Here is a 25,508-nt window from a genome sequence, read left to right as displayed (position 1 = left end):
ACTGAGGAATTCATGTGACAACTCCTTCACTTTATTTGCAGTTGGATATTTGTGCAGATTGCACATTTTTGAACATTTTCTATATTAGAGGTATTGTAGAGCAACGTTATCAGGAATGGAGCGAGTGAAGTTTGCCCTCCACTGATCTACACGAGTGGGAGTAAAAATTACCTTGGCTTTAGTTCATTCTGTTTTTATTCCCATTTGAGCTCAGAACTAACTGTCAAGTCATTCTCAGATTTCAGTGTTAGTAAGTCTTAGTCTGTTTCACACTACACAAGGTCAACCATTTTTGGCCAAGTGGGGTTAAAGGATATTTGGAAATGTTGTCTGAAAGCAGTGGAGGAGCCAAAGTCCGCAGCCTTCAGCCAGTTCACTTTATAAGATCATGTGCACCAACCGTCAGGCCTGAGTGTGATAAGTGAGAAAGTATCCATCCATAGGGTAGAAATGTAATGTGTTTGGCCTCTTCTCGGTAACAGCCAGGATTGCATAATTTACCAAAAATCTACCATTTTTGTCCCTATGAAACAAAACAACAAAATAAAAAGCGTGATGTCTAATAACAGTGGGTGGTGACCAGGCAAAAAGAGAAGCAGACTAATACATTCTTGTCATTGTGTCTGTCTCCTCCTACCAGGGAGACATAGCATCTCTTTCACAGCAAAGATCACCTGAACGCCTGCTGTGTTTGGTTTTGCTACAAAGAACATAAATGCCACCTCCCTACCTACTGTGCTGCTTTACGTAGTGAAAAATGAGATCCAATCACAATTTAGAGGAAGACAACACTGATACATTGTAGTGAATGTGCAGGACACAATCTGTTTGTTAAACAGCAAAAAAACATTTTAAAGGGCTATTAAACCAAACAAGCATATGACAAGTTGTCACGTTGTGTCTAAAGCCACAAAAAGCAGATGCGCAAGCCAAAATGACAAGTGGCATTTCCTTTCTTTGTGATTCTCACTTGGAAGTCATTTGAAATGCCAGAGTTGTGTGTTTCAAAACAAAAAAACACTCAATGTGTGGCAACGTACAGGAATCACACAGTCACTATTGATATATATATATATATATATATATATATATATATATATATATATATATATATATGTTATTGTGGTTGGGTCACCAGTGGTTATTAGTAAATGGACTATAAAATGAAGCAGGCAATTGTTCACCCCATTTTTGTGTGAGAAAATCTCCTTATTACAATGCCAGTAGAGCGTGTAAAATCTTTACTCCTTTTTTTTTAATGTATTTACAAGCTAGTTACAGGCTATGGGCTAGGGTAAGAGCTAATATGTGCTCCTTTTTAGTGACAGTACAATACCATCAGGACAAATAATTGAAACTGAGCAAGAAGGCTTCCTTATTACAGTGGAAGAACGGGTTATACAGACTGTAAAACGTCCCTCCTTAATTAAGGAGTGACCTGGAACTTAGTTTGCAAACGAGCTAAGTAACGTTATAATCACTAACACAGCGGACTCATGGAAAAAATACATTAATTAACATAATTTTTGCGTCATCATTATTTATTAAGGACTCGGCATCATCCGTCTTAGAGAAAATGAATGTTGTTTAAAGTGAATAAGATAGTGTTCTCTCGTTCTCTTTAACCTGTCTTGTGTGTGTGTTTGTATGGTTTTACTACTTACACAATTATTTTAAGTATGCATCATTATGTTATTTACGATACACAGCATAGTTTTAATGATATGTTTGGGGGGGGATAACCCTCAGATGGGAAGATCCCCCCATGATTTGAATTTGTTACCCCTCTTACTCCCAGTTGCCAGTATGATACCCCTTATATAAGGAATATGTCCATTTATGCAAGCCTTAATCAAAAGCATTAACCCCTTTTTTTTCCGTTGCCATTTTTACATCTAGTCAACGACACAGAAGAATTGGGGCCACTGCAGACAGTAGACATCAGCAACCCCGACACCACCAAGTGGATCCTGCGCGACTTGGAGCCTGTGAGCAAATACAGATTTTACCTGCGCTCCTGCACCACGGTGGGCTGCGGGCCCGTTGTCAGCGAGGAGTGCACCACTACTCTAGAATCAAGTGAGTGATGGCGGTTCCAGAAAGCAATTGACTAGATGTTCTATGTGTGGATAATCTCATGGGTGTGGGTGAGACAATGAGAACACAGACGGGCTTTGAGGTGCAGAACTGGCTGGGCAGCATCCAGGCTAAGTGAAGTAGGTGACAAAGCCATTTCACTATTCCAAAAATGGCATTGAACTACCGGAATATGATCTATGCCTGGGCAGCCAAGCTTTTTATATCTCCATGTAAGTAATTTTTGTGGATAAACAGTTTCACATGGTTGTAGTGGAGGTATTCATTTGTCACTGTCATGAGAGAGCAAGTGCTTATTGATTGGACGGAGAGCACGAGCTATGAAACAATCAGCTAAGAAAGAAAATTGCTTTGAGCAGGAGGGAAACTGAAGGTTTTGATACTGAATTGTGTAATCATAAAAGAGTTGGTGGGTAAGTAATCATAATGAGACCGAAGGTAGGATGTAATCTATTCTTTTCAATTACATATCACTTGTTGAGGACTGCACGCCATAGCTCAGCTGGCTCAAACTGGAGTCCAGCTTTTGTGAGAGTGCAGGCGGTGGTATGAACGACTGGAAGGGAAATGAAACTGTACTTTCACCTGAGTTTCAGTTAACTCACCTGCAACAACAGATACTGTCAGCATAAATAATTTGGTGGGGCTTTAAATACAAATGCATGCCAAAGAAATTCAGTATTTCATTCAAGTTGTGTTATGCCAAAACACAATGTTGAAACGCACTGCAGGTGTTAAATATGTGCGTGATTAGCTGTGTGTGAGGATGTGTGTGAGAAACTCTTAAGATTGGATCATGAAAGGTGTTTGTGGCAGCTGTACATCACTATGTGTCTAAATGTCAGTAATGTTTCTGTTAATTGTCGTCTGCCTGCTTTCTCTCACACCATTAAAACATGCATTGCTTTGAGCATTCCCTCTGTGTGAATGTGTCATCTGTGAACGTCTGCTTAGCATTGCTTGTCCCTTTTTGTCTTTTTATTTTCTTTTCTTGTCTTTTTTTTTCTTTCGCAGCTTCCACTTTGACTTCCACCCTTGGCCTCAGTATGTAGATCTGCGTCCATGTATATACTGTGGCATGTCATACCTACACATACAATCTCAAACTGCTCTGAAACGCTGCTGTTACAGGAATACTTCATTTTGGAATGATATGTTTCTAAATTTGCTGTATGTTGATATGACATGTTTTACAGTCATGATTATTATTTTAGGTAGCGGCTGCATGCTTTAGATTTAGACATTTTAGAAAGATGTGAATGCTACAGGCCTGACTTAAATCATCAGGTGTTGAGTCTCAAAATGGTGGACACATTTTATTTTTTCTGCACAAAATTATAAAGCTCCCAACACGCGGCTCCTTTGCAGATAATTGACCTTGTCTGCTGTTAGCCCTTGCCATCAGCAGAGAGCACCGTGATGCCTCTTTTCATTAGAAAATTGTCAACTTCTTCTTAGATAAAGTTTGTGGCTTCCTCTCTAATAGCAATGGTAATGAGTAACCTAATTAGAAATTCATATTAATCTTGGCTCATTAGTGACTGTAAACGAATATTGACTTTTATCCTAGCAACAGCAGACAACATGTCTAACTCAAGCTGAGGAATTAAATGATGCTTTAAGAGCCAAACCCATGAAGAGCATCCGCCATCCAACCTTCTTCCTATTAATGATGTGCAAACAGAAAATGAATGTGAAATGTATTTTTTTTTCGACTCTAGATGTTTCACAGTAGACCTGACTAGTTACTAATTTAGCTGAAAATAGCATGCGTGCTAACAGTAAAATGTAGCGCCCCGAGCTCTATCCCAATTGATAACCACAAGGTCTGTCTTTCTTTTCAGGCAAGTCAGCTTCCCCCTCACCTCCAAGCACTCCAAAGTCCCCAGTGACCAAACCCACTCGTTCCACCATAGGTAGAGCTGCTGCACATTCTGACACAACAAGCATCAATCTGCAGAGAGAAACAGAAGGAGTGAAATAAATGGGGGGAAAAAAGGGAAACCAAATACAGTTTGTTTTTTGAAGATTTGAAGATTTTTTTAATATACTTTATTTTTATTATATAAGAACGTAGAACAAAAGAGGGATAGAACATGGCAATGAGTAGGTGCAAATATGAAAATAGGATGGGCGTGGGAGTACACAATGCATACAGGTACATCTCGACATACAGAAATAGAGTGGAGTAGAATTAATCATCTTTGTGTTTGTAGTAAGCCCATTTTTCCCAGTATTCCTCTCCTTTTCTCCTTTTGAAGACGCAGCATAAAATTCATTTTCTCCATGCTGCGGATAGAGTTTATGTTTATTAAGAGTCTCATAGTGGGAAGCCTGCATTTGGTAATAGCTTTATTTATTTATTTTTTATTATTATTTTTTGGGCTTTTCCACCTTTAATTGACAGGACAGCTAGGTGAGAAAGGGGAGAGAGAGAGGGGGTCGGACAGGTCGGACTCAAACCCTGGACCTCTGCGTCGAGGCATAACCCTCTCAGTATATGTGCGCTTGCTCTACCCACTGACCCAACCCGGCCACGGTAATAGCTTTTTTGCTTGCAATCATGAAAATCTTCAGGAGGTATGTGTCTCCTTTACTGACACATTCAGGAAGTTTTCCAAGATATAAAAAGGCAAAAGAGCAGTCAAATGTGATCCGATTCTTAATTTTTTTTAACAGTTGGTGTTGTTTCCAGTTAAAACAAGCATTAAGATGTAAAGTAACAGCTCCGTTTTATTGTTGGTTATAAAACAAGTGCATACTGATGAATAAGCTGTTTTTAATTTCTCTGCTGCACCATGGGGAAATCTAAGACACTAGATCTATATCCCGACCCGACAATGAAGCTGTAGAGTGCAGTCACTAGAAGGGGACAAATGTGTCTAATTGTCAGTGATTGATTTGTTGGGCCTCAGTTCCCCCTCTACACGTCAGTGTATTGACCCAACAGTCACCTGGCATTTCCATGTAATATTCAACTGGGTAAACAGCAACACCGCTTAGGGACGCAAAGTTGTCCGGGGCAGCATCTGAGCTGAGAGAAAAATAGTGAGGATGAATGTCCTCCCGGGCCATGCCGGAGAGGTGTGAGCTCATACTGGGAGGGTGATATTTACAGGACACTGAGATAAGTGGATAAGTGGAAGCTGTTAAAGACTCCTGTACTAGAATATTTTCTGGCCTCTCCTCGTACAAAAAGCCTCCAGACTTTGAAGAGGCATCTTCCGGGGCATCAGCTCCCTGCTGGGTGAGCAGCTGCTTTCTGCTGCATTCAATAACGAACTGAGAAGTCCGGTGACAAAACGCAGCAACCAGCCTTGGGATATTTTTAGTTTAGGGGCCTATGTCAGTCGAAGTCGTCGCTCCGTTCCAATGATTGGAATTACCATAGTTGCAGACTAATCCATCAACATTAGTCAGAGAGTGTCATTTGCAGTGGTCTGGACGGACAGCGCAGACGCAGGTGTTGTGTGCCGAATTATTACCTGAGCAAATAATGCACCTGAGCTGGAGACACAGCAGAAGATTTGCATGTTTGCCGTGGGGAAATGAAGTGGATTGCGCTTTGTTGACTGGCTTCGACAGCTGCTATCAAAGCATGCTTTTCCCATACTAATGACACACATCATTCACTACATTATTAGGCTGTTTGTCTTCCCAGTTGGGTATCAAAAGGCTACGTTACATGATATGTCTGAGGCGGAACCAGCTTAGAACAAATAGAATTTGCTCTTGCTTTCAGAACAATTGACATAAAATATAATTGTTTTTAGTAATTGTTTGTTGTTGTATTATATTGTCATTTATCATACATACAGTACATATCAATGTCAAAAGCTTCTTTGGTTCCAGCTTCTCAAATTTGAAGATGTATTGCTTTTGTTTAATTGATATCATTGTAAATGAAATTGATTTGGGTTTTGGGCTGAGTTGGACACAATGAGACATTTGTAGGCAAGACCTCAGCATGACCCCTGGCAACGGGTGCTCGGCATTTTTCACTATTTTCTGACATTTCAAAGACTAAATGATTAATCAATGAATAAAAAAATAATCAGGAGATTAGTAGATGATGAAAATAATTAGTGCTGTCAGTTAAAGGCGTTATTAACGGCGTCAATTTTTTTATCGCGAGATTAACGTTCTTTTTGGCCTAGCAAACTTTGTAGTTTTTTTCACATGCTGTTGCAACAACTAGTAACGTTAGAAAAACTACAACACCACACCGGATCTAGCTAGACCGAAAACAAAACAACAGACACACTTGTAGTACATACCTGCAAACTAGTCGCTTTTCAGTGAAAATCACCGTTTTGAATGGGAAAATGTCATCCACGTGAGTCGTGTAGAGTTTTTATTTGGGGGGGGGGTCCGAGACCAGGTGCTAATACGGCACTGGTGCCTTAACGACCGTTATCCACCGGACCGAATAGCAACACAGATTTCGGTGCCTTATTTAGGTGCCACTTAAATGCCTGTGCTTCTCTCTGATGCTTCGAAAACGGACGTTAGAGGGAACTGAACCATCACCGCACGAGACGCTAGTTAACACTACACTTAGCAGCAGGTAACGTTAGCCTATCGTTAGCTAGCAGCTGTAGTAAACATGGTTAAAATGCTGACAGCTAAACGGTGTAAAGTGTGACTGTATTTCACACCAGACTGTAGCTGCCGTTGTCTGAAAAACTGAGACTCAGCCTCGCCTCGCCAGCCTCGTGGTGCATTCAAAGTTGTTGTAAAATACCCTTTTCCCATCCAGTGGTTGTTTTCGCCATTTTGTGCTCCTTTTTTTTTTAAGATCAACTTTTTATTGTTATACAGACAAATACAATTGAACAAGGTGCTCGTTTTTAAATATTTAAATTGTTTGACAGCACTAAAAATAATCTTTAGCAGTAGCACGACTAAACATCCTTAAATTTGACTGCTTGTAGGCAAAATCTATTAAACCCGACGGAATATAATGAAGGTATTTGGTGTTATTCTGATCATCATGCAGGGAGATGAACCTTACAGGAAATATGAATGAACAGTAAATTGAATGGGGGAAAAGAATATCTAAGTGTTTACTTTTTCTGTCTAGTGAAAAAAATCCTAGCTATGGCCGAGTATAACCGACAATTTCTGAACTAGTGTGGACCAGTGTGGCTGTGTAAAATGTATTTCTGCGATATGAAATGGCATAAAATAAGAACAATATTGAACATTCAATATCATCACATAGTTTTGATGGCAAATCTCCTTTAAGATCTTTGTAGATCTCCATTTATCTTCATTTCCATATCCACATTATGCTTGTCATGTTTGTTGTTGAGGGAACCAATGTCCCCCTCTGTCAGACATAATTGATAGCTTGCTTCTTTAATAGAAGGTGAAGAGCAGCATCCTTCATCGCATAATGACACCACTCCTAACCCCTCCATGGCTTTGATCTGCTTTGTCCTTTACTAACCATTATTTTGCCATTTCTCTTCTTTCTCATCTTCTCTCACTTCTCCTTCAGTCCCGGCCCTGTTGAATTTTAGCTCAGCTGTTAGTGACAGCTTTGCAAATATCAGCTGGATATCTGGAGGGGAGCACACAGAGTTTTTTATTGCATATATGAATAACCGTAAGCTCATATTACTCTTTTTCTCTGTTAGTTTCTGGACGTTGTTAGAGTGATTTTTAGCAAAACAGCGAATAACTTTAGATGTGTTGTGTCTGAAGTGGTCCTTCGTGTCTTTTCATTCATATCTTCACTAGCTTCCATAGTTGTGTGTTTTACATAAGTACTAACCCATCCTGATCATTCATCCTCTGCACAGGTGAGGGTCTCTGGAAGATATCAGAGGCCTTAAACACCTCTAAGACTTTCCACATCATTGATGGGCTCGACCCCGGGACTGAGTACACTGTGCGCCTTATTCCTAACAGCTGGGTTGATAATTCTAGTATATTTGAAGATGTTATCACGACTGAGTTTACAGGTGAGGAGGGAAACCAAAATAACACCAAAAAAAAAAAGAAAAGGAAGAAAAAGCAGGCAAATCTAATTTGACCTCTTATTGAACAGAGTGCAGGCTCACCCAGCTCGTCCTTGAGCAGTGACTCAAGCTGCAGTGTGTGGTCCCTTCGCGGTGTCACTAGGATTTAATTTAGCCGCACGGACTCGCTGAGAAGAATTACATTTGTACAGCGTTCCTTACTTGATTAATTAGACAAGCGGGATTAGCTGTTTAATATTTATATTGGACCGTTTCCATCAGCTTTTCACCCTGCCACCTTCTGCCGTCGCATCAGATAGGCTTTGTCGATGTAAACATTCAATCAAGTGTCCTGATGAAAAGGCCAAGGCATGTCAAAGTCACACGGTATTGTTCTCCTCAGGTCTGGCCAGCATCCATGGAGGAATATCCACCCAGGGCTGGTTTATCGGCCTGATGTGTGCCATCGCTCTCCTCACACTCATTGTGTTGATCGCCTGCTTTGTCAACAGAAACAAAGGAGGGAAGTATTCCGGTAGGTGCTCACTTACAAGCACACACACATCACCTTGCTTGAATAGTAATTGCTGCTTGGAGCGTCATTATATTTCCATTTGGCGCTTTGTTGCTATGAAAGAAATTATCAATCACACTAGAAGCCATTACAGGAATATGTAAACTAATGGTTTTTTTTGTTTTTTTACTTGCAGCCACACAATTATTTCAATGCAAATTTATACATGAAATAGGCTTGTGTATTGATAGGAAAATGAGCATTTCTACTGCATGTCCAGCATTTGAATTTGACATTATTTAGACACACAGCTTTTTTTTTCCATCAACAATCTAAACAAAGTGCAGCCCACAGCGAGACAAAAATGCAAATGCTGCACATGGGGTGGCTGAGTGGGGAATGATGACATAAGCTCTGTGGTATCTCAATGTTATTCCTCCTATTGGGGACATGAGAGCTCTTATCGGCTTTATTATTCACAGCTAATGGCCATCAGGTTGTCGTCTGGGCAGCGATCGCTTCACCCGTCAGCAGAAAAAAGAGCGAGACGCAGCTCTGTCCTTTGTTTTCTCATTAAGTTCTCATTATCCCCCGGCCGTAGCTCCAACAGCCTTTTCTTTCATTTGCCCGAGCCGTGTCTTTTTTCTGTTACATCACATATAGAACCATACCTTTGAATGTGTACTATGTCATGAATAGACTAGATTTCTAGAAAAAAAATATTTATATAAATACTATACATATTTTATAGACAGAGACAGAGCTTGACGTTTATCTAAAATTAGATTTATATTTACAAAAATTGGGACTGATTGAAACTCAATACTTTCTAAAGCTTGCACTGGTCTTTGATTAAGTAAAGGGAGTCAGGGACCGAGACTTTTAACTTATTCAAACAACAGAACAGTCAGGGGACACAGGGATCTTCATTGGCAGTCGTCTCTTGAGGAAATCACTGAAATCTTTTCATTTTGTGAGCAGTAAAAGAAAAAGAGGACCTTCACCCAGACGTGGAGTCCCAGGGCATGAATGACGACACATTTTGTGAATACAGGTAAGCGTACCCGTCAGAGCACTATTTCACCACCTCACTGCATTTCACGTGCAACATTGTATGACATTCCCTTCTGCTGTCCTCTCCTCTCCGTAATTCTCTCTGCATTTCTCCTCTCGCTGAAAAGACAACCCAGCATGCACGAGGTTCACATGGAGCCTTACACTTCTTCTGTTCAAGACATTTGATGGCCAGAGTAACTGGGAAGTATGTGATAAACAGCAGTAGCATCCCTGAGCTGTTTACACATCAGTGTTGTCCGAGTGGTAGCATCCCTTTATAGTACATTGTGATCTTAGGTACGGTGTGTGTTGCTGTTTGTGATAGACATTGCATCGTAAAGGGAGCCGCCGCGCCGCTCAGATGTTGCCATTTTCTGTCCAGAAGGAGCTAAACGCAGGCTGCCCAGCACACAGCAAGACGCTAAAACCAATCAGTGTAATTGAAAGCAGCTCAACTCCAGGGCAGTAATATCTGGGCACGTTTCATTAATTCTTTAGCGATCCAGTTCATAACAGAATACAGTATGAGTCCCAGGCTAATTCTCCAATCAGTGGGATCTGCACAGCACAACATATGTTGATGTGATGAAGTCAAAAGAGCCTCAGTGTGACAGGATTTATACTTGACTCCAGGAGCTACTCATAAATCTATCGCTAAGTTTGTGTGTAAAGTCCCTCCTAAATTATTTTAACCACTGGCTAGTTTCAAAATTCACTTTTGTTGGGGTGACAAACCATATATTAAACTTCTTGAAGGAATAGTTCAACATTTTTGGAAAATACGCTCATTTGCTTTCTTGACGAGAGTTAGATGAGAAAATCCATATCCCTCTCATGTCTGTAAACATGAAGGAATCTCTAGCAGCCAGTTAGCTTAGCCTAGCACAAAGACTGGAAAAAGGCAGAAACTACTTCTTGGCTTGAGACACAAGACTACAGAAAGTTACTGCTCCCAGCTAAGAAATAACCCGGCACATAGTTATCGTTTTTACACTTGGGTTTTTGTATGGATTTAATAAAGCTAGATATAATTCAGAGGTGCTGGTAGGTGGACTTTGGTGGACTAGTTAACCGGCTGCTGATGGGAGCTTCATATTTACAGTACAGAAGTATCCATCTTCTAATCTAACTCTGAACTAGGAAACCAGTTCAAGTGTTTTCCTAAAAATGCCAAACTATTCTTTTAACTGACAATCATTTATATATAGATATAGTATATATATAAATAATATTATATATGTGTATGTGTGTGTGTGTGTATATATATATATATATATATATATATATATATATATATATATTAGTTGTATAGACATGGATATTCTGTTTGCTTTATGAATGTAGTAGACTTTGTTTTATTTATACACTGTATGCATACATAGAGCATGTGTTTGTGTCAGAATTAGTAGTATCGTAACATACCGATACTATTAATTCCGAAACAAACACATTGCGCTATGTAAAAACGTTTTATTTAATTGCATTTATTTTTATTAATTTTAAAGCTATAGTGCGTAGTTTCTGTCGCCTCCATGAGGAATTCTAAGTAATGACAACAAAACTGTCGGCGCGTCCACATGACACAAGCCTACCGTGACCGTGCACCGCGCCGACCGCGGGAAAGTGACCGGACGCCCCAATCGTCTGAACACAGCCATGCTGAGAAATCCAGAGAGAGTTGTGGAGCTGATAGTCTTAATTAGCTTTGTATCAACTCATTTGGCAAAGGCTTGAATGTAACAGACGTTCATTAATATCAAAAAGTTACGCACTAAAGCTTTAAGCTTAAAACAGCTTTGTTATGGCAAGTAAAGCATGATAAAGCTTGCGACCCTAAGCAAAGTAATCTTACTTCCACACTAAAACAGAAGTTAGATTACAAGATTACAAAATGACAGAATGCGGAAGTGCCCTAGTTCAGGCAAAGAATAAGGTCAATAGAAGCACACGTTTAGTGGTCCGGCAATTGAGATGCATTCCAGGACCAAATGTGCAGCTTCAATGATCAACACCAGTTTGGGGTTGCTCCCCCCCCCCCCCTCAATATCTCATTTATCTTCCAGTCATCAAATGCATTGATGCACGTACAGTGTAATGATTAATATTGTCTCAACATGTGCATCTGTGTGATTATTTCCCATTGGTCAACCGGATGTAAATGCTTATGTCAGTCACAGAGGCTCAACATAGAGGCAGTGATAGCTTGAGCCTGCACCCCAAACCCCCACCCCCCCCCCCCCCCCCGTCTTCTCCAATAAGCCATAGAGTGAAGCCATGGGTGAAATGAGGTGATTCTAAATCCGCCGCGCCTCTCTTGCAGTGACAACGACGAGAAGCCGCTGAAGGGCAGCCAACACTCGCTGAGCAGAGAGATCAAAGCCGGGGACAGTGGGGACAGCCTGGTGGACTACGGGGACGAGGACGTTCAGTTCAACGAGGACGGCTCCTTTATCGGCGAGTATGCGGGGCGAAAGGAGAAGAGGGTGTCCGCTGAGATCAAAGCCACTATTCAGACCCCGGCATGAGGAGCCGAAACAGCCATCCATCGTTGCCTAAACAACGTTTTCATTAAAACCTGCTGGGAGGAACAAATGAAGGAAGAAACAGACAGTATCCATACCGAGCACAAGTTTTGTGTCAAATGTAATGTGTCATTTCCAACTGCACACTGCCACCCTCATCTTATAAAGCTCTGTTTTGTCGGGTTGCAACAGAATGACCATTACTAAATACTGTGTATATAGAGTGTATATTGTATGTGCCGAGTGTCTTTTTTTTTAAAATAATTATTACACAAACAATTTAGAGGGCTTGAATTTTCTTTTTTTTATCTCCAGTACTTCAACTGCAGTACTGTTTGTACAAATGTCAGGAAAATGCCACTCTCCATTATACATCATTATATGCAGCTTTGCCTGTGATATCATCTTGTAGCAGACCACAGATAAGTGGGAAAATCAAGTTGATATTGTTTTTTTTTTAAATTGGAGCAAATATTACTGACCTGTTGTTATATTTGAAATTGATTCATTAAATATGAGTATAAAAAAGTATAAAGGTTGTTTATTAACTTGTTTTTTTTCCAGTGGTTTTATACCTGACAAAATAACAAGGAAATTGACATATCATAAGAAGTGATTGTTGAGTCGTGAATCTCCCTGTGATGTTAGAAGAAAATAAAATGTAGCTATTATGTCTTTTTTTAGCATTCAGATCCGTTGGACAGTTGAAGTTACAGACCTCGGTCTGTGCTGTTACAGGAATATATGGAAGCAGTCCCTAGGTCAAGCTCCAAAAGTGCAAACAAGTCCTCCAAACCAAACAACAATATAGGTTGTTTTTTTCTACCCTCTAATACGACCCACAGGAGCGTTTTAATAAACCTAGAGGTGGCAGGAAATACTTATCACGCTGATGTTTGTTTAAGTGTTCCTCTTTCTAATAAGTTTGGTCTTTAGTAGTTATTTGATGCTTTACAAACGGGGTGAAACGTCATGATTGTGATTTATTCGTGATTGGTCGTGTGGGTGTATGGGCAGGACTTAGGTACCGCGGCTCCACTGCCTGATCACTACTGCGCAGAGTCTGGCTCCACAATTACAAAATGGCAGCGTCCATATCCGGGGTATTTTGGCTTCACTTTTGTACAGTGGGAGGAAGTGGAGACGCGTCATCCATCTTTAATATACAGTCTAAGATCTAAACCAGAGAACGTTAACACCACACGCCATTAATGTTGTGAAACGGTCGCATTATGGTGAGGTTTACGCACAAAAACTGCTTAGTTATGTTTAGAAAAAGATAGTGGTTTGGGTTAAAATCATCATGTGACGCAGAACGGGACATAGTGGGTTTTTTGGAATTGTTTTTTTAAACACTCGCCATTGACTTTTTTTCAAACAGGACACAAACTCCGGTCTCCTGGGTGAAAGTCCTGTGTTTATATGAACCATCCACCACCCCAAGCTTCCTGTATGTGGAATTTGGCGCTCTTATACTTCATCACCTTACTTCCTGCTTTGCTCCTGTCATAATTACTACGGCCGCTTTATGGCACCTCCTCTATAAACGTAAATATGAGTCGTAATCGATAATTGGCAGTCTCAAAGTCCAAGATTAGATAACCCCATCATCAGTTCTTTTTTCTTCACAAAGCATCTCCAGAGCCACTGAACATTATACAACTGTATTTGTAGATAGCACTCGCAATAATCAATGAACCGATTTTCATGTATGAACTGGTGGATTGCCCCTTTAAAGAAGCAAGTGCACAGTACCTGTAATGGATTATAGACTTTGTTTGTAATCAGAATACTGTAATCTGGTTGCATGGTATTTCACATCTTCCTACCCTGATAAGATACAATAGACTCTAGTCACTGCTACATCAGTCTTAACAAGCCTTACTCTGTTACTTTCAATATACTGCCATTCAAAACACAATCATTATGTTGGTCAGAATTAACATTAGCACCAAGATCAGAAAAATGTTTTGTAAAAATTCTGCCATTGCATGTTAAGAATGTTAATTGGTGTTTTTTGATGTCATTAAATTGCTTTACTTTCTTACATCCTGGTAATGGTCTGACTGCCTGTTTGGTCACAGCCATCACTAATGAAAGATTATTAATGTTCTTGATAACTACACTACTGTTTATATGCCCCCCATACATGAATACATGATTGAATAAACCTCTGCCTTTACCTCCAGTCAACAGTAAAATATGACTTGAGTGAAGGCGGTACCTGGTGAAACATCCTCATTCCCTCTGAATAAAATAGAAGATGTTTGACAAATTGTTCCCATTTGTAGTATGACTTTAACAAATGCCGCGCCAGGGTCAAGTCTCTGTCTGAGTTGAGCCTCTTGTTTGATTACTTTGGCTGCAGGAGAGAGTCATGAGAAATCAAAGGAGTGGGCTCAGACAGGCACTGGATCATGGAGCGAGAGCTATAATCATGTCTGATGGTTGATAGTAGGGAGTGGAGAGTGTCACTGTGAGGGCTCTCAATGTGTGGGTCACATCTGCCTCAGGTACTCTGTCATCACTCAGCCAGGTTTGCCTTAGCTGCAGCAGTTAGAGGCTTCAGCTTTCACCCATACAACCTTCAGGTGTTGATAATGGACCCTCTGGTTGCCATTCGGAACGTCCTTGGCTCTTTGGCAACAATGCAGACAGTTGGGCGTGTCTACCCATGCCATCAGCTTTACGGGAAGCTATTTACAGAGCTTAATTCCGCAACAAACAATTACTGCTCTCTGGAGAGAAGCTGAATTACATCGCAGCTAGAGAAATACAGTTTGGACAAAGTCTGGCCGTGCTCACATGAGGCGGGGGGACAAATTCCAGTCCTGTGTAACATGTATTGTAAAGTTTAACTGAAACTGTAAGCTTCAACAGCTAGAGTTAGCTAAAGTAAGTTGCTACAGTATCTTCCATAATTACAGTCTTTGGAAAAGCAACCCAGAACGCTTGCAACATTACTGTATGCACACGTCACTACTGTTTTAAGATGAAAAAATCAACACCTGTTCTACTCTATTACTATTACTATTATTTCTATGTGCTCACTATTCAGTCCCTCCAGGATTTCGCGGCCTTTTTTTGAGATTGTTGCGGCCCAAATGATTTTGCGGGAGCTTTTGTGAAAATGTGGTATAATTCTTCTTAAAAATAAAAATGAAACTTATTTCGGGGAGAATTAAACTACTGTGGGCTGAGTTTTCTTACAAAAAAGGCTCAGGATGCTGCAAATGTTGGTATAATATGAAAATGGCTGGTGGATTTGAGACAAAAAATAATAAGTTATTGAATTAATCAAATGTGAACATATGTGTCAGTGGCTTGTATATTTTTACATTGTTAGTTAATTTCCTATCCTGGCCTGGGACACACATTCATACGGTTTGATAAAGTCATGTTACCTACTGAGCTTTAACTTATCATTGCACTTACAATAACGAGCGTAGCTGTCCTCAATTTAGGTCATCCTGTAGCCTACGTCTCATCTCCAGTATTTCCTGCATCCGCCGTGTGTGTTTGTGTGGTGTGTTGGCACGCGTCAGTCGCGGGGGGGAACTGAGCAGCAGCCCCGCCTGCTGCAGAGAGCCGTACATACATTGATGTTAAAATATATACAGGTTGGCAGGACGGTCTGAAGTGTTTTGCACGGTCTTTTGTCGTACACTTTGTCGGTAAATGTGAGATGTTCGAGTCACACGTCTCGTCTTCATATCAGAAACAAGGAAATGAATTTGGCGATGTACGTGTGTTACGTCAACCCGTTCTCACTCCCGCTTGGTCAGTGGCTCTCAGAGTCACATACTGACGCAAGTCTGGCACATGGGACTGCTGTGATTGGTTGAAGTCGCCAGAAATTCCAGTTATTGGTCAAATTTGCGATAATGTTGCAGTGATTGGTCAAAATTGCATTGTCATTGGTTGAATTTGCGTGAATTGTTACGATCGCGACATCGCAAACTCCTGGAGGGATTACAAAATACTATGTGTGTTCAGGCAGAATGCAAAGTAAATTTTCGAGGCAGTATGATTGCATAACATTTCCAAGTTTCCATTCAATTGTTAAGAGAATTTTAAGCGAATCTTTGAAAAGCGAATCTTCCCCCCTGCTCTTCTCCTGTACACACAGTCTACCAGGAGCTTCGAAGTTTGGGGACTGACACTCTCATCGGGACTCACTCTGATGGTGACGAGTCACTACAGGTGGGTACCACTGGCACCTGGTGCAAGCAAAACAATCTAGAGCTCAATGCTCTAAAGACAGTGGAGATGGTTGTGATTTCAGGACCAGCCCTATCTGCCCCCATCACCCTCTGTGGCTCACAATTGACACTGTCTTTCACTCCTGGGAACTATCACTCCAGGACTCAAGTGGGAGCTGAACATCAGCAACAAGGGCAGACTGCAGCGTGTCATTCGGTCAGCAGAGAAGGTGATTGGCTGCAATCTGCCGCCGCTCCAGGACCTATACGCCACCAGGATTAACTATTACTCTCTTATTTTTAATACATTCTGTGTGTGTGTATATATATATATATTTATACTTATATTGTTTGTTCTGTTTAACCTGCTTGTTTGTGTGACGTGCACCTACAACACCAAAACAAATTCCTTGTATGTGTAAAAAACGTACTTGGCAATAAAGCTTTTCTGATTCTGATTCTGATTCTGATTCTGAATGTCACAAAAAAGAAATGCGAATTAGGCGCGTTTCTATCAAATGGTTGGTAGCAATTTAGCTAGGCTGTGCAAGGCGTAGTTTCATCAGAAGTTGGAGCTTATGGCTACGCATGGCTATAATCTGTCAGTAAACAGAGTAGAAGAAGTAGAGGTTGCGAACTGGAAACAAAGCAAGTCTCCTTTACCATCTAACGCATCCATGAGAGAAAAATGGAGAGAGGTCTTCTGGAATTTGTTTCAATTGAATTGTCCTTTCATGTCAGCTAACTTTGCTCATGTTTCATGCTGTCTGTAGACAAAGACAAATGAATGCTGTAATGACGGGAAGATGCCGACACCGGAAACATTTGATTAATCATGTAAGTTAAATGTTTGCTACATCAGAACTTATTTGGCAAAGGCGTTTCCATATCCCATTAAGCAAATCAACTCTTTTTCGACAAAGGCAAAAACCACCTCAAGGGAGCGTAAAAATGCTTTTTTGCAATTGAAGAAATTGCGAAAATTCTGTCTGAACACACCTTGACAGTAACATACAGTGGGGCAAAAAAGTATTTAGTCAGCCACCAATTGTGCAAGTTCTCCCACTTAAAAAGATGAGCGAGGCCTGTAATTTTCATCATAGGTACACTTCAACTATGAGAGACAAAATGAGGAAAAAAAATCCAGAAAATCACATTGTTTTATTTATTGTCACATTTATTTGCAAATTATGGTGGAAAATAAGTATTTGGTCAATAACAAAAGTCCATCTCAATACTTTGTTATATACCCTTTGTTGGCAATGACAGAGGTCAAATGTTTTCTGTAAGTCTTCACAAGGTTTTCACACACTGTTGCTGGTATTTTGGCCCATTCCTCCATGCAGATCTCCTCTAGAGCAGTGATGTTTTGGGGCTGTCGCTGGGCAACATGGACTTTCACCTCTCTCCAATGATTTTCTATGGGGTTGAGATCTGGAGACTGGCTAGGCCACTCCAGGACCTTGAAATGCTTCTTACGAAGCCACTCCTTCATTGCCCGGGCGGTGTGTTTGGGATCATTGTCATGCTGAAAGACCCAGCCATGTTTCATCTTCAATGCCCTTGCTGATGGAAGGAGGTTTTCACTCAAAATCTCATGATATATGGCCCCATTCATTCTTTCCTTTACACAAATCTGTCGTCCTGGTCCCTTTGCAGAAAAACAGCCCCAAAGCATGATGTTTCCACCCCCATGCTTCACAGTAGGTATGGTGTTCTTTGGATGCAACTCAGCATTCTTTCCCCTCCAAACACGACGAGTTGAGTTTTTACCAAAAAGTTCTAATTTGGTTTCATCTGACCATATGACATTCTCCCAATCCTCTTCTGGATCATCCAAATGCTCTCTAGCAAACTCCAGACGGGCCTGGACATGTACTGGCTTAAGCAGGGGGACACGTCTGGCACTGAAGGATTTGAGTCCCTGGCGGCGTAGTGTGTTACTGATGGTAGCCTTTGTTACTTTGGTCCCAGCTCTCTGCAGGTCATTCACTAGGTCCCCCCGTGTGGTTCTGGGATTTTTGCTCACCGTTGTTGTGATCATTTTGACCCCACGGGGTGAGATCTTGCATGGAGCCCCAGATCGAGGGAGATTATTAGTGGTCTTGTATGTCTTCCATTTTCTTATAATTGCTCCCACAGTTGATTTCTTCACACCAAGCTGCGTACCTATTGCAGATTCAGTCTTCCCAGCCTGGTGCAGGTCTACAATTTTGTTTCTGGTGTCCTTTGACAGCTCTTTGGTCTTGGCCATAGTGGAGTTTGGAGTGTGACTGTGGTCGTGGACAGGTGTCTTTTATACTGATAACAAGTTCAAACAAGTGCCATTAATACAGGCAACGAGTGGAGGACAGAGGAGCCTCTTAAAGAAGAAGTTACAGGTCTGTGAGAGCCAGAAATCTTGCTTGTTTGTAGGTGACCAAATACTTATTTTCCAGAGGAATTTGCAAATAAATTCATTAAAAATCCTACAATGTGATTTTCTGGATTTTTTTTCCTCATTTTGTCTCTCATAGTTGAAGTGTACCTATGATGAAAATTACAGGCCTCTCTCATCTTATTAAGTGGGAGAACTTGCACAATTGGTGGCTGACTAAATACTTTTTTACCCCACTGTATGATGAATGAAGACATAACACTGAATTGAATTCATTACAATATATTAAAATTAAAACCTATTCCTCAAGCCACAAGCTAAGTTTTATGCTGTGGTATTCATTCAGACAGCTGCCTGCTGACTCTGAATTAAGCGTTGTGGCTGGTGGGGCGCTGCACGTGCGGCCTTTATTGACTGGCCAACACTGGACTACATCATGATGGAGCAGATTTGGGTTTCACAAGACAAGACAAGACAATGTCCTGTATGACATGTCCTCATAGCAGCAAGTTCAATTCAAAATCAATTAAAAAATAGATCATACTTAAGTCCAAATGTAATTCAGGTAGAGTGGGGGTTCTAAAATGGTATCTGCTGACTGTGTTTGTATTTACAAGTCTTGCAGCACTAGGTAACCCTTGGGTACAATGACTTATATGATTGACAGACACACACACATTCCCATTTTATTGCGTGCATTGGGGTCAAGGGGGTCACATGATTAATTTGAAAATCATGTATAGGTGAAGACCTATGTGATACCCCTGGCGCAGCACTTAAGATAGAAGTGAAAGGATTTGCCTATAATGTGAAAAGCCATAAAGTATAGTAACATATATTTAACCAGTCTTTTACGCACCAACCCCTACACATCATTCCATGACCCTAGTCCATTACAATGGCAATGTCAAAGGCTTAAAAAAATGCTCTATTGTGTGTCCGTACCTCTAATGGAATTCACAGCAGGTAATAGAAGCCGGCGTCTCTATGGACATCGCCATTTGTTGAGTGATGAATAGAGGAGAGGGAGGGTCAATGACGTAAAGCGCAAGGTAGACTTTTAAGAGCTCCAATGACAACGCTTCTTTTTTTTTTCAGGCAAAGTGCTCCAACAGCGTTTCATTGAAATCAGAGTTATAAATAATGCAAGACTCAAATGAATGTCAGAATTGCCTTTAAGGCCTTGCACTGGAAAAAATTGCTATATTAAGTTAAGACGAAAAATGGACTCCTTTCCGTGCCATATAAATTTCTTCCCATTTTGCCAAAAAATGCCGTAAGGCCGACATCATAGATCCAATTATCATTTCACAGTGTTGGAGTGATACAACGTCTGCATGCTGTTGCCTCATACCAGATGACTTCAAATTCCTTGATAAAGCAATACGTATTAGAATCTGTTTCTTCAATAGACAGACACGTAAAGCCACTTACTGGCCTATTGTAGTCTACAGCAGAAATTATAAGTGCAAATCAAACCAGTGGCTGTCTGATTCATACAGTCAAGAGTCAGGTAATGAGAAAGCCTGCGTTACAGTGGCAGTGAGGGCTCTGCGCTCCAAAGCACCGATTCATTTGGAGCGCTGCTGACTTTCCAGTGCCAGCACAGTCCTGTGACTCTTTCAAAGTGCTCAGGCGTCTAAGACATCTGAGGGACTGATCTCAACATATCGCACTCGCGCTGCAAATGAATTGGCCCCGCAGGTCTCCAGAGCTGTCAGCAACTCACTTTGTATGAGAGCTTCATTCATCAACACATTTTTTCCCTGTGAGCAGCAACTTTTGAAAAAAAAAATGTGGCAAAACTTTTTTTTTTTTTTTTTTTCTTTGCCGTGCTGAATATCCATTTGGCATTTTGGAACATTTATGGAACTAAATCATGAAATGGTGCCTGTCCGGTTGCTGTATTTTTCAATGTTCTCACCTCTAGAGACATGTATGATTTTTGCCAGTTCGATCATTTTAATTTAAACAGAGAGATGCATTAAATTTGGGCATTACACTGGGTAATGCTTTACTTTATGTCCTTGGTTTCCTGTAAAGACCTGTGTCATTCAGTAGTAATTATAAGGAACATTTGAATTTAAATCAATCAGGAAATCTTTATTGATTATTCATTTTATTGGAAACCTTATTCCAATTAAACCATATTCAGCTAAAATCATTTAATTGGAAGCTTACCTGTTACCTGATATAATAAATGTATACATAATAAACACTTCCAAATAAAACACATCCAACTGACAATTGAAAATAAGATTTAAAAAAATTTTTTTAAAACAACTTTTACTTGGAACTGGAATCACTTCTTTCTTTTTATTATTATTATTATTGGAAGTAGGCTACATTTTATAGTAAAAAATGACTAGATAGAACATATTAAGATGTTTGCACTGCAGGGTAAACATCTATGCATACACGAGGCATCATAGGTAGTTATTAAAATAGTCATTTCATTCTGTGGCACACAGCAGCCCACACACCATTTAAAGGTCAAATAACAAATCTTATCTCATTTTATGCTGTGTATTTTTTTAAGACATCACAAACCATAGAAATAAAACACAGATCACAGTTTCTCTAACTTTTCAGAGCTTAGCTAAACAGGCGCTTAAATATACACTTCTTCAGATGAGGAACAGTTTGAACATTCAAGCATTTTCATTGCTTTTAGTGTATGGTACTTGAGAACCAACTTCCTTGTGACCCTACTTGAGGAGCAGTTGTGAGGGTAATGATGATTACACAGCAATGTCAACTGTCTGGGCCCAGCACTTGATAATGTGTAATCCAAACTGTCACTTTCTTTCTGGGGAGGTGTTAATTTACTGTAGAGGTGTGGGAAGCCTGGAGTGCGAAAATATCCTTTCGGTTTTTGTGGAGGGACTGTGAGCGGGTAGGCACAGACTGACATATCTAGCACAGACAGATGCTGGATGTGGGCTCGGTTGCCACCGATTTGGGAATGTAGGCTACGGGGGAACACATGGTGGGGCAAAGGTAGCAGGGGACCCGGGGGAGGCAGGCAGATGGGCCTATATTAGACATCTCAGATAGCTCTGCTTCTCCCTGGACGTAGCCCAACACTGCCAGGTCAGACAGTGAACTTCAGATCCAGGTGGCTCCATGTTTGACCTCACTTCTCCATTCATCTGCAGCCACGTGTTCACGCCTCGTTCCACACTGCATTGACGAGCAAAAAGAAGAGACTGCTCGCCACCAGAGGATTTAGAATTGCTAAAAGAAGATAGAAGGCCCAGTAAAGTGGTGTAGAACTGCAGAGTTGGGTGATAATTCTCTGTGTATTACGAGCGACGCCTTTCACATTTCACTTAGTCATTCCATTGTTCATTGTTAATATAAAAATATTGAATAACAATGCAGTTTTAAAGTGATACTTTGTGACATTTTCATATAAATACATACCTGTTTTGCTATTCCCCATCTCTCATAGCCTGCTGTCCTCAAGACTTGGTCTCTAGTAGCTTTTCTCAATATGTGTTCTATCAAACAGGAAGTTTTAACATTTATTTAACATGTTAACAACATAACACATTAAAACATTTATTTATTCCCATTTAATAGTCAGGATACTTCCTGTTAGCAACAGTGGCAAATGTGTCAGAAAAGAAACTGTGTGCATATTACACTGGAGGGTTTGATTTAACGTCATTATTGGCACGACAGTGATGCGGCTAGGAACGAGGCGCTTGCGCCGAAGTTGGTAAACATCACTGTAGTGCCAATAATATGACGTTAAATCAAACCCTCCAGTGTAATGTTGCGATCATACAACAACGGTTACCAAAAAAATAAAAGTGATAATCAAACTGTATTCATATTGTGGGGCAATTTGCTCTCAACATAAAAAAAAAGCAACAGAGACGATTTCTAGTCCCTCCCTGTTTAGTCAGCCAGTCAACTTAAGCTAACGTCAGCTTTGTAGAGATTGTGGGATTTCCCAAAGGAAATAGTTACCGTGAATATAAACACCAGACTGTTTAGCTAGCTCTGTCCTGTTATAACTAAGATATTTGCTAAAAAATGTTTTTCCATGGATAGATTTAGAGACTAAACGACCGCGAACTTCAAACAACAGAGACGATTTCCTGTCCCTGTAAAATGTTAGTCAGCAGCTAACTTAAGATAACGTTAGCTTTGTAGAGATCGTGGGACTTCCCAAACTTAAAGGTGCTGTAGGTAGGATTGCGAAGATCCTCAAAAAATTTTTTAACATCAACAACTTCTCAGTCCCTCCCCCCTTTCTGCTAAAGTCCAAAATGGTCTCCTAAGCCCCTCCCCCCACAAGGGAGAATGAATAGACCTCAACAGTCCCGCCCACAGCCGACTCCAGAAGTAAAAATCCCATTGATTTTCTCCATAAGGATTTAGAATATCAGTCATAATGTCTCAACCATCTGCGGTAGACTGACCCTGAGCTACGTGGTCTAAACCATCCCATAAAGTCTAAATCATCCCATAATGTCTAAACCATCTGAGGTAGACTGACCCTGAGCTACATGGTTGTGGAACAATGGTTTCTGCTCCTGTAGAAGCTAGAAGTCCATATGAAATCAACCTTGTTTTAAGAAAAACATGTTTTAACCGCAATCTTATGGAGAAAAACTACACTACCCACAATCCTAAGCGTAACAGCAACATCTCTGATTGGTCCAACTCGCTGTTACCATAGAAACGTTTACCGTACCCGCAAAACTGCAAACGGCTAAAGCGAGCTTCAACCATTGAAGTCTATGATAGTTTCTGTACACGGTCTTGTACCTTTTGCCTTTTTTGCCATTTTCAAAATGTTTTTTTGCGCCGAATCAAATGTGTTATGCTCACCATTCATTTCGTAGCTGGTTGACTTGATTCCAGACTTAAAACTCTTTATATAAGCAATTTTTAAAACGTCAATGAAACAACTGAAATGGGAAAAACACTTCCAGAGTCAGAGCCGTAAAAAAGTGGGCGGTCACTGTTGAGCTCGATGCGTGTGCATGAGCAGTGATTAACACGCAGTTAGACACACCCCCTGGCCCTGATTGGTGCATCTGAACAAGGATACCGGCAGGGACCGGTAATAACACCAAAATAATATTATTAAAATAAAGAAATGAATACCATGGTAACATCTAAATAAATGTTGATATATGTAGCATTATAGTTTTTTTAAATATCAATAAACAATGAAGCAATCCAGCTTCCCTGGTAATAAGACCGAAATAATAACATTAAAAGAAATACATATAAACCATGATAAGATCTTGTGAATAAATGTTGATTAAAACAGCGGTTATAGGGCTAAAAATACCAATAATAGCAAAGCTGTATACAGCTTCTCTGCTGCAGACCGACTGGCAGAAAGAATCGTGCTGTGATCACGAAAGATGCTTCCCATTGAAAAACATGAGGAAAAAAGTTTTTTTAATTCAACTCGGTAATGTTGACAGAGAAATGGCAGCGTGATATTTTAAGTGATGCGCCAGGCGTCCTTATATGGCTCTGGGTGTGCTATCATGCTAATTTGAACACATTCTTAATGTCTAGTTGACCAATCAGATTGTCTGGACGGATCTACTTGTTGTATAATTTATAATAACCAAATCAAATGACATTGTGAAAATGTGAACAAGGTGATGAACCTATACAGGGAATTATCTGCAGCTCCTCTAAGCTTTACAAGGCTAGTGAGTTTAAACCTATAAAAGTCCACTATACACTACTTCCTCAGCATTAAACAGCAGACGGACACAGTCAGCGGCTAACTTGATGTGTCATCGTTTGGTTCCCAACTTGTTTCTGCTGCCCCCAAAGATCAGTAATTGCAGGTTTAATTATCTCTCGTTTGATCTCTACTTAAAAGAATAACACCCCCCAAATGTGGTAGATCCACATGAAATCATAAAAACACTGTCACAGCACTTAATACATGTAATAGCTACACTAGTGGATAATTAGAGAAAGTCAAAAGTTCAAATGATGATTAAATCCCATAAAGTTCCTTCACAGTAAACACTCCCCATCTCTGTGTGATGTGAACTGATACACGGAGAAAAAGGGTAATCCAGGAATTGCCCGCGGCTTGTATTCAATAACAATGCAATTTCAAAGCTGCTTGTATTATTTATTGAAGTGATGTTGAGGGCACTGAACAAATTCCCTTTAATGTCCAAATGGCTTCTTGCAAATCCCGGTTCACTGTATTTTGGTTTGACAATTATTACCCTGAATACAATGTCCTCCGCAAAGGACACATAGACTTTTCAATGTAAGTCAATGGCAATGTGTATGTTAATATATTTCATCTGTTGTCATAAGCTTTTTAGGGCATTAGCAGTTCAATTTACAGGCCATCTGGGGAAGTGTAATGCAGCTAGCCAGATTAGAATAAGTGGGGTTTTGATGCACACTTCAAATAAAGTTGTACTGCAGTGCAGAGAGGGATACTGGGAAAATGTATGGTTTAATAATATTTCACCTGGGCTAGACCTTCAAAGCTGCATGGCAAGAAGAGGAGGAAAAATCACTCGTTGCTAAAATTCAAAATGATGCATCAAATGTGCAGACATCAGCATGTTGTTCAAATATAAACCTAATTGTGCAAAACAGGCTTTGGCTTTTTGAACAAGAAATCAATCCAGCGTTTGTGGTCAGCTGCTGCAGTTTCCCTGTCAGCATACCTACATGTATTATGCAGCCAGATTTGTCTCAATCAGAGGAATATATAGGTTATAGAATGGTCATTTTAATTTCAGTAATGTATGTTATCCT

The 25,508-nt window shown here is 40.3% G+C and overlaps 1 protein-coding gene across 2 annotated transcripts in view; it reads left to right on the top strand.

Moving 5' to 3' along the window:
- Positions 1-14,202, top strand: part of chl1b (cell adhesion molecule L1-like b) — a 69,734-nt gene extending 55,532 nt beyond the window's left edge. For both annotated transcript variants that reach the window (XM_078247716.1, XM_078247717.1), the window contains exons 23-26: positions 1,900-2,079; positions 8,467-8,598; positions 9,559-9,631; positions 11,954-14,202. In XM_078247716.1, the coding sequence (XP_078103842.1) occupies positions 1,900-2,079; positions 8,467-8,598; positions 9,559-9,631; positions 11,954-12,158 (590 nt within the window). In that variant the 3' untranslated portion in view covers positions 12,159-14,202. The remainder of the gene's footprint in view (positions 1-1,899; positions 2,080-8,466; positions 8,599-9,558; positions 9,632-11,953) is intronic.
- The last annotated feature ends 11,306 nt before the right edge of the window (positions 14,203-25,508 follow it).

The sequence above is a fragment of the Sander vitreus genome, chromosome 4, assembly GCF_031162955.1.
Source record: "Sander vitreus isolate 19-12246 chromosome 4, sanVit1, whole genome shotgun sequence".
Lineage (NCBI taxonomy): Eukaryota > Metazoa > Chordata > Actinopteri > Perciformes > Percidae > Sander > Sander vitreus.
Note: the sequence above shows the minus strand (reverse complement) of the source record. Positions and strands in the feature narration are given on the sequence as shown.